At 48.3% G+C, this 8,753-nt stretch overlaps 2 protein-coding genes across 2 annotated transcripts; one reads left to right on the top strand and one right to left on the bottom strand.

Moving 5' to 3' along the window:
* The first annotated feature begins 55 nt into the window (after positions 1-55).
* Positions 56-6,052, top strand: LOC117641008 (zinc finger protein 420-like). Its single transcript, XM_034378095.1, has 4 exons — positions 56-381; positions 1,084-1,233; positions 1,310-1,402; positions 1,489-6,052. Exons 1-4 carry the CDS (start codon positions 193-195, stop codon positions 3,526-3,528), a joined length of 2,472 nt encoding a protein of 823 aa, XP_034233986.1. The 5' UTR covers positions 56-192; the 3' UTR covers positions 3,529-6,052.
* On the bottom strand, positions 5,803-7,819 carry LOC117641009 (protein jagged-2-like). The gene is made up of 5 exons (XM_034378096.1): positions 7,599-7,819; positions 7,162-7,516; positions 6,815-7,063; positions 6,467-6,715; positions 5,803-6,366 (listed from the first exon to the last, which is right to left on the bottom strand). Exons 1-5 carry the CDS (start codon positions 7,654-7,656, stop codon positions 6,225-6,227), a joined length of 1,053 nt encoding a protein of 350 aa, XP_034233987.1. The 5' UTR covers positions 7,657-7,819; the 3' UTR covers positions 5,803-6,224.
* Positions 7,820-8,753: the final 934 nt, after the last annotated feature.

Below are 8,753 nucleotides of genomic sequence, written 5' to 3'. Positions count from 1 at the left end.
GCGCTCGCGGGCCCCGTTGTTTGCCCCCACCACCGCGCCGCGCCGCAGCCCCCTACGCCGCCGCGCCGCTCACACAACAAGAAGCAAAAGGGCTGGCGGCGGTATGGCGTCCCTCTGACCATGGGGGGCGGGAGTTTCCTTTGTTTATTTAGACTATGAAGACTGTTTTCTGCGACTGTTGGAGCCTTGAGAATGTCGACCGTGCCACTGAAGATGAACCTGCAGCAAACGTGCCGCCTGTGCCTGGGCCAGGGCGGCGTCCTTTCGCCGATCTTCGCCGAGTCCGTTGGGGGTGGCGAGGGCCGCCGCCAAAGCGCGCCCCAACCCCAGCCTGCCCAGCCGACTCTACCGTCGCGGATTATGGCCTGCGCCCCGATCCAGGTGAGCCTTTTCCTTCGCCCCGAGGGGCCTCCGGCCGCGGCGCCGTCCTCGCAACCCCAGACGGGGCCCTGCTTGGCCCCTTCCATTCACTTTCATTCAATATGGGGCTCTGAAAGGGAAAGGGCTTCAACCCCCTTGTTGTTGACCTAGGCCGCCTTCAGCGCGTCGCTCAACAAATTCTCGTCCATTTTCTGCGGCCGTGTCGCGTTCGCGTTCGGACCCGTTCCCTCCCTTTCTGCCGCGATAGTTTTGATTCATAATTTTGGGATTGTTCGCTCTGGACCGCGAGGTTTAGTGGGAAGGGCTCGTTGAACAGTGAGTCATGTCAATTAGTTTAGTTGTTGTTGTTGTTGGCGGCAGCTGCACATCTGTCACCCGCACGCGTCCGTAACGGTTTTCTTTGTTAAGTGTTGAAACTATATTTCTTTTGTATAAGTTTCCTTGTCTGTTTCTTTTACTAAATATTGAATGTTTAAGATATTTACTTTCATCAGACTTCATGAAATTTGATTTAAGGAAGAACAAAGGCTGACACAAAAGGGGGCCCCTTTGTCTTACCCCTACCGCAGGGCATGTTTCTCTACCACCCTTCCATTTAATTTTTCTTTCCATCAAAATGATTTTATGAAGTTTTAAATACTATTATAAACATATTCATTTTTAATAATAAAATGAACTAATTATGAAAATATTTCTGCACAGGTCTTAGAAGGAGATAGTCTCCCAGCACAGATCTGTCATCGGTGTTTGTACCAAGTGGAGCGATCTTATGACTTCAAAGAGCAGTGTGAAACTTCTGACAAAGTTCTTCGTCAATATGTGGCACAGCTGCAAGACAAATCTCTGAAGCCGGTAAGAAAAATTCCAACTTGTTTAATTTGTGATTTAAATGACCCCCATGACTAACACATTTTTCTTTAAATTTTAGGAAAGTTGTGTAAATTCCCAAGATGTTCCCTCAGTGGTCAAACTAGATAAAAAGGAGAGTGGTAATGAAAATGTACATGTAGACTTGTCTTTTGTGAGTATTTCCTCAGAAGGTTGTAAATTATTATGCTCTAATTTTCTTGAATATGTTTTTTAATTTTTCAATATTTATTCCACCAGGCCAAGTCATCTGAGTTTCTTTTATCAAAAGAGATAAAAGTCAATGTTCTACAGTCAAAACTCTCGGCCTTAATTCATCAAGCTGCTGTAGCACCAGAAGAAGACGTCGATTCAGGTCTCTTGGAATCCCTAGCAGATTCTGATGACCTGCAAATAGTTGGAAGTGAAGGCGATAACATGAATATTGGGGAAGGTGAGGGTCACAACTTAGCTAAAATGCAAGATGACGTGTCTGACAAGTCTGAATCAGATGAGGAAATTCACTTGCGCTGCAAAATGTGTAAAGATACTTTCCCAGATGTTGATGTTCTGGAGCTCCATCAAGCTGCACATGAAGCAAACGGACCTCCTTACTCTTGTTCAATTTGTCTGAAAGTTTTCACAGAACGATGCAATCTTGATGCTCATTGGCTTATCCATAGTGGAGAAAACCCACTTCTTTGTCCAGTTTGTGAAACTGCATTCACTGACTCCGCTTCACTCGAGAGTCATCTTGAATGCCATGACATAAGTCTTCCATATTTTTGTGTGACTTGTGACAAGTCTTTTGCTAACCGAACAGAGCTTCAAAATCATGTCATTGTCCATTCAGTAGTCCATTCTTCCAAATACAGAATTCTTCCTAAAGAATTCTCTAGAAGCTCGAAACACTTCAAGGCTCTTAATGGGCAGAAGCAATTTTGTTGTAGTGAATGCCCTAAAATGTTTAAAACCAAAGGAGATTTGCATCGACATGAAATTATTCATACTGGTCAAAAGCCCTTTTCTTGTAGCGTGTGCAATTTGTCCTTCAATCGCAAAGATAAACTGACTCGTCATGAAAGGCTTCATTCTTCAGACAAAGTGTTTGCTTATGTTAAATCTGATGATGCCACAAAGCTTAACTTGTTATATACTTCTGTTTCCAATGGAGAAGAGGAGCCATTCCAGGAAGAAGCGACTGACTTAAGTATGCCGTCTAAGAAAGAAACCCCTTTGAACACCCAGTCTGATAGTATGGATTTGAATGATGATGAGAGCACAATGGACACAGAGTCTGACAACCAACTGCAGATCTGCGAAGACCCCATCGACGAAGGCATTTCAGACGGACATGGCAGTGAGAAGCTGGATGAAGCTGGTGAGAAACAATCTGGTGTGGAATCAATGGTCATTAGTGTTGATCCATTTCAGATGGAACGAATAGATGCAAGTATGAAGCACTCGGATCTACCCTCAAATTTCAGCTTAAACTCTGTGAAGTCAGAATTTGAGAAGGAGGAGTATTCTCCAAATGAAAACGATGTGGTGGAAAATATTCAAGAAAATACTAAGCCATATGCATGTGAATTCTGCCCCAAAAAGTTTGCGGATAAGAGTTACATGAAAACTCACCAGCTAACTCATTTAGGAATCCGTCCACATGCTTGTAGTTATTGTGGCAAGGGTTTCTTCCGTAGACGTGAGCTCCTTCGTCATGAAGCTGTGCACACAGGCATAAAGCCCTTCACTTGCAAGACGTGCAACAAAGCTTTTGCCCGGTCAGACAAGCTCATGCGTCATGAACGGACTCACGGAGAGCTCAAAAACTTCTCCTGTACTCAGTGTCCTGCTGTATTTTCTCGGAAAGATGAGTTATCGCGTCATGGGATGTGCCACACTGGGGAACGTCCACATTGTTGTTCTCAGTGCTTCAAGTCTTTCTTTTCTCGGGCTGAGTTGACCAGACATGAGAAAACTCATGCTGGCCTGAAACCCTTTAAGTGTGATTACTGCGATCAATCCTTCCATCGCCGTGACAAATTGAATCGACATGCTCGCACCCACATGATGCCTGCATCCTTGCCTTCTGAAACCAATGTTCTTGGAACTGTACATCTGCATGATCTTTTGGCTGCACATTGCGGCCAACACTTTGCTTCTGAGGTCCGTGTCAAAGATGAAAAGGGAGAAGCTGGAGAAGATGTGAAAGTAAGGGTTGATGGCTCCATAGATGCAAGGGCTCTCGCTCGTCTTAACCAAAACCCAGATATACATCTCATTCCTTTAAAGCAGAACTAAGGTTCTCTGCTAGTAACTATTAAAACATTCCAATTTTCTTAGTCACTCAACCTTATTTATGATTTGAGCATAGGTGTGTGTCCTCAAATTTGCTTTGCAAGTATGGGGTGATTGTATTGTACTTTTTCTTTTAGTACTTTTAGTCAGTTAATTTCTTGGTTCATTGTCCTACTATGAACTGGTTTAATTTAGTAATTTACTGCACCAAAGTAATCTCTCTTGTGAAGACTAAAGTGTCCAAGAGCACACTCTCCAAGACTAGTCCACAGAATGCATTCATTCACTCTAGCAATTAAGTTGTATACGTAAGGAACAAAACATTTGTGTCTTTGAGCGTGCATTGAAAAACTGTTAAATGCAGGCTCTGTGATAATGATACTTGCAGGGAACTGTGAGACATTGATGCTTAAAGCATCATGTTCCTTATTTTTCCCATTGTTGACTGTATCAGTCTCACAGGAAGCAATGTGACATGTGTATTTTTTCTATTTATTTATTTGCTTATTTATTTATTTATTCAACCATTTTGTTTTCTTTTTTCTTAGATTAGGATTGCTAGTATCGACTTGATGATTTAGTTTTGTAAAGGAATTGGACACAGTGCATTTTTGTGCATAGTATGTGTTCAATGTTCTTCAAAGAAGAAATCTTGATACGTTCTTATGTTCTGTATGTTGTCTTACATTCCAATGTTTCTTATTGTGCTCAAATATGAAAACTTGTTCTGATCTCTTGAAGTTGAGGGAGATTTGAATAAGTGCCTCACCAAGACTGCCAGTATTAGATTATCAACCTTGAGTGATTAGGTGCCACTTGACCTACCTTTACTAGAGGTATGTCCTGCTCTTGCCGATAAAAGTTTTGAATGCCTTGTATCTTAAAAGTTTTAGTATTGCGGCGTCATAACAGAAAATTTTTCTGATATTTTCCTGAATGATTTTTCACTGTTCTGAATGTTGTCATTCTGAAATCCTGAAAGATTACCATTATTTATTGACTATATTTATTCAACTACATAGAAGTTGTGACTGTGCCTATTGCAAATATTTTTGATACTTGAGTAAGTCTTAAAGACAAATCACTTATTCTCTAATAAGAACTATTTTTTATACACAGTTCTTTTTACCTAAGTCATGTTTCAAGGTTGTGACCATTGTGTGTCCAAAAGTCTTAACTTTTGAGTATTTGTTTTGTATTTCACACACACCAAAGATATGGTTATTATCAAAGGGTATTAGTACATGGTCCGTGCCATGTATTTTTGACATGTAATGTGCTTTCCTGTGCCTCCAATTCCATTTGTAGAATATTGCTTTCAGCAAACCAGGTTTGTGAATTGTTCATTTATATACTGGTGCTGTTAAAATGATCTTAAAGACATTCCAAGTAAGGTTGTGATCTTGCCCAAGTGTTAAAAGAACTCAAATTAACTTGTATGTACTTTGACAGTCAATTGAACATGAAAACTGATATTTTCATCTTGTATTTTATCATAGCAACTGTGTCACCATCTTGATCCTGTTTCATCTTAATTCAGGCGATGTTGCCAAAAAATCTGCCATCTTTTGTTTACATTTTTGTGAATTTAGTTCTGATCTACCTCTTCTAATGAAGCTCCTGATTGTGTGCCTTAACCACTCATCATATGGCTATTTTTTTCTGCATGAATTTTTGCTAGTCAGGTTTTGTTCATTGGGACCTGTTGCTATGACGGTAGTAGTATTATTTTTAATTTGTCTTCCCAAGTAATATTTGACTTGCATGTATATTTTTCATCACTTTAGTCTTTTAAGTTTTTCAGTCATTGGGTAAGACCCTATTTTTCTTCCCCTGTTGGCTACAGGTATTTGTCTGTCTTAGATTTGGAGCTCTAGTCGTTGAAACAATTCTTAAGCTTTCACAGAGAAGTTGTAGAAACAACTCATCCTCATTTTATTCTTTAATTTTGACCAATGTTTTTCTGCTAGGGTTTTCTCTTAGGGCCGCACTTTGCGTAATTAGGGAAGATTGGGTAAAATATCTTGTCATTTCATTGCATTATTTCCATTTGTTTTGTTTTGTCATGTGTGTTCTTTTGAAAACTTCGACTGGTCAAGTCAGTTAAGAAAGTTAAAAACATTCCATGTTTTTTGCTTATGTGTGTCCAAAGAGTCTTGTAACTTTATAGCCAAAGCTTCTAACTTCCATTTGAGTCAAACTTTTTTTTTTCTCAAATATGTGTTGTGGAGTGTACCCAAAGTTATTTTTAAAGGAACAAGTAAAAAAAAAACATCATTTTGTATAAAGTAGGAAATAAAAATTGTTTATTTTCGAATGTCAAGAAGATGTTAATGCACATGGTTGTATTGCCTGTTGATCAGAGACAAATATTTTTTTTACTCGGGTCCGAATGTTTCAAAATGGTGTGTTGTGCGTCCATGTATATAATGTACAAATTTTGGTTGTGCACAATGCAATGAGTGTGTGATGTAGTTGTAATACTTTTGTGAGCCAATAAACCACAAACAAAACTAAAATGTAGTAAGTCTTCCATTAAATTTGCCCCTTGAGAACCCCTTATCGAACAAGAAGAAAGAGATCTATGCTTATGTCAAAACACAGTGCACAGCGAAAAGAGGAACCTGGGGCATTTCAGTCTATCGCTTCGCGCGTGGTGGTAGTGGGTGGTGTGGTTTGGCAGCGGGCGCCAGCCGCACTCACTGGCCGACACAGAGGGCGAAGGTGCACACCTCCCTGCCGTTGATGCAGTTGCACGTGTTGCAGTCCTGCTTCCACTGGGTGCCGGACACGCAGCCGACTTGGCCGGGCCCGCGATGTCCTTGGGGCGGGAACTGGGAGCTGGAACAGGGGTGGAGAGGAGCACGTCAAGGCATGTCCTCTGAGGACGAGGACGGCGCGCCGCCAGGTGCTGGCCGGCTGGCCGACGGTCGGTACTCACTTCTGAGCGGCTCTAGCCACGCGCGCGTTGCCGGCCGCGGCCTGCTCGTCGGGCTTGACTAGCTTGATGCAACCGATCTTGGTGCAGGCGGGCTCCCCGGTGGGGCCGCAGCGGCAGGTGTTGCAGTCGTCCTTCCAGACGTCGCCGACGGTGCAGGGCCGGCGCTCGGCGCCCAGTGCGGGTGCGGGGACTTCCCTCTTGGTGACGCAGCGCGCCATGGTGCAGGCGGGCTGGTGGCTCGGTAGGCACCTGGGGAGCGGGAGGTAGTTAGCTCCTGACGGCGAGGCACTGCGTAGTTTTTAGCGGCGTCGCACGCGCACTCTGACGGTTCGCGGGCCCTTCACTCACCTGCAGGAGTTGCAGTCCTCCTTCCAGGTGTCGCCCGGGGTGCACTCCTCCCCTCTGAGGGCTGCGGGCGCCGCGGGCAGGACGGCGGCGCTCTCGTGGCCGCCGGTGGTGGCGGGCAGTACGTTGGCGCCCTGGTGGCCGCCGGTGAAGGCGGGCAGCAGGCTGGGGTTCTCGAGGCCCGAGCCCGCGCCGCTCGCGCCCAAGCTCAGGCACGCCATCATGGTGCAGGCTGCGCGACCGCCCGTGCACCTGCAACCGCCACTTGGTCACCACCGCGAGCACGCGAGCCGAGCCGCAGGGTCCGGCCGTCCGGCGTCACGGCCAGGAACTCGACCGACGCGTCTCACCTGCAGGTGTTGCAGTCCTGCTTCCAGGTGTGGCCCTCGCGGCACAGGTGGCCTGTGGGCCGCGAGTGGTCGGGCAGGGGCTGCGGCAGAGGCAGCCCCACGGCGGGCAGGTCGTCGCCGTCGTTGATGCAGGCCATCTGCGTGCAGATGCTCATCCCGCTGGCGGTGCAGCGACACGAGTTGCAGCGCTGGCGCCACACGGTGCCCGGGGTGCACTCTTGCGGCCGCGGGGTGGTGGGGCTGGGACACACGCGCCTCGTGCACATGGGCTGCCCGGTCTCGCTGCAGATGCAGTCGTTGCAGTCCTGCTTCCAGCTGTCGTTGGCGATGCAGGCCTTGGTGATGGTGGGCCCGGCTGCAACATCGGGCCGTTCTAGAGGCTGCATCCTAGGTGCGCCCCTGTCGCCCTGCGCCTTCACCGAGATGGGCGTACTCACCGTGGACTGCCACCAGCGCCGCCACCGCCAGCACCCCGGCGGACACGATCCACTTCATGGCGAACTAGTGCACCAACAAGGAACCCGTTGTCGCTTGACGCGGCGACTCAACGAATGCTGAATGGTCTGAGTCGGACTGAGGAGGAGACTGAGCTGTTCTGGGCTCGGCGATCACGGCCACACTCTGAGGTCCGGGGCGTCACTCAGCGCTATATAACGAGACTGTTATGTTGTTGCTCGCTTCCTCTGCCGGCCGGCTGGGGGGCTGGGGGGCTGGGGGGCCCGGCCGGGTCGAGTCAAGCCGCGAGGAGGCGGAGGGGGCAAAAGGAGTGCGCTTCGCGGAAAGCTCGGATGGGCGTGATTTCCTTCACTCTGGGCCAGCGCCGGGCAGCGCCGTCGTCACGTCGAGTGTCGAGGCGGCCCGCCCCGCCAGGCACGCCGGCACGCCGCGGCGTCAGTGCCGTGTTTACGTTTACGCAGAAAGGGGGGCGCGACCAAACACAGCCGGGCTTTGTGCGTGCGGCCTGCGGCCGGTGCGTGCGTGCGCCTGCATACACGGGATAGATAGCACTCGGGGACTTCCCTCCAGTGCCCCCGCGCCCCGCGGCTCTCCCACGTGACAGTGTGGCGGTGAGCACCTGCGGGTTCACCTCCGCAGTCGAGATGGCTAGGCAACCCCACGCGGCACACCGCGCTGGCGGGCCGGGGAAGTCCCCGCCAATTCGCACCGCCGCCACTACCGCCGACCAATGACGAAGCTCCCTTTTGGCGGGAAACTTTTGAAGCGGTGGAATGTGATTGGTCACAGTCGCGCTGTACACTGTACCCGCGGCGCGGCGACTCGCCCAGTGTATTTATTGTACAGCGCGGCCGAGTTCATCGGTTGACCGAGTACCCCGAGCGCTTGTCGTCACGTTCACGACTCCAGCCACCTCGGCGCTCTGCAGGACAGGACAAGGAGACCGAAGGAGACGGCTCGGTCTCGCGGGTCTCGCCCGGCCTTGCATGGCCTTGGCGAGCTTCGGTGTGCCGGGATGTGTTCGTGCATGCATTCCCGGCATTCCCTCAGGAGCGACGCCCGCATTAGCGCCTGTGTGTGTGTGTTGACCATTCTCTCGGGTCACCCCTATCCCTACTGCCGTGCTCGCCAGAGCG

The sequence above is a fragment of the Thrips palmi genome, unplaced genomic scaffold (assembly GCF_012932325.1).
Source record: "Thrips palmi isolate BJ-2018 unplaced genomic scaffold, TpBJ-2018v1 HiC_scaffold_15, whole genome shotgun sequence".
Classification (NCBI taxonomy): domain Eukaryota; kingdom Metazoa; phylum Arthropoda; class Insecta; order Thysanoptera; family Thripidae; genus Thrips; species Thrips palmi.
This window is presented reverse-complemented; position numbering and strand designations above follow the sequence as displayed.

What these genes read in the sequence shown, in the direction of transcription:
- LOC117641008 (XM_034378095.1), top strand. Translation starts at nt 193, where the DNA reads ATGTCGACCGTGCCACTGAAGATGAACCTGCAGCAAACGTGCCGCCTG. An exon ending in TGGCCTGCGCCCCGATCCAG is followed by an intron (nt 382 to 1,083) that starts GTGAGCCTTTTC and finishes ATTTCTGCACAG; the next exon opens with GTCTTAGAAGGAGATAGTCT. An exon ending in TACATGTAGACTTGTCTTTT is followed by an intron (nt 1,403 to 1,488) that starts GTGAGTATTTCC and finishes TTATTCCACCAG; the next exon opens with GCCAAGTCATCTGAGTTTCT.
- LOC117641009 (XM_034378096.1), bottom strand. Translation starts at nt 7,656, where the DNA reads ATGAAGTGGATCGTGTCCGCCGGGGTGCTGGCGGTGGCGGCGCTGGTG. An exon ending in GGCGCTGGTGGCAGTCCACG is followed by an intron (nt 7,517 to 7,598) that starts GTGAGTACGCCC and finishes CCGATGTTGCAG; the next exon opens with CCGGGCCCACCATCACCAAG. An exon ending in GAGGACTGCAACTCCTGCAG is followed by an intron (nt 6,716 to 6,814) that starts GTGAGTGAAGGG and finishes CCCGCTCCCCAG; the next exon opens with GTGCCTACCGAGCCACCAGC.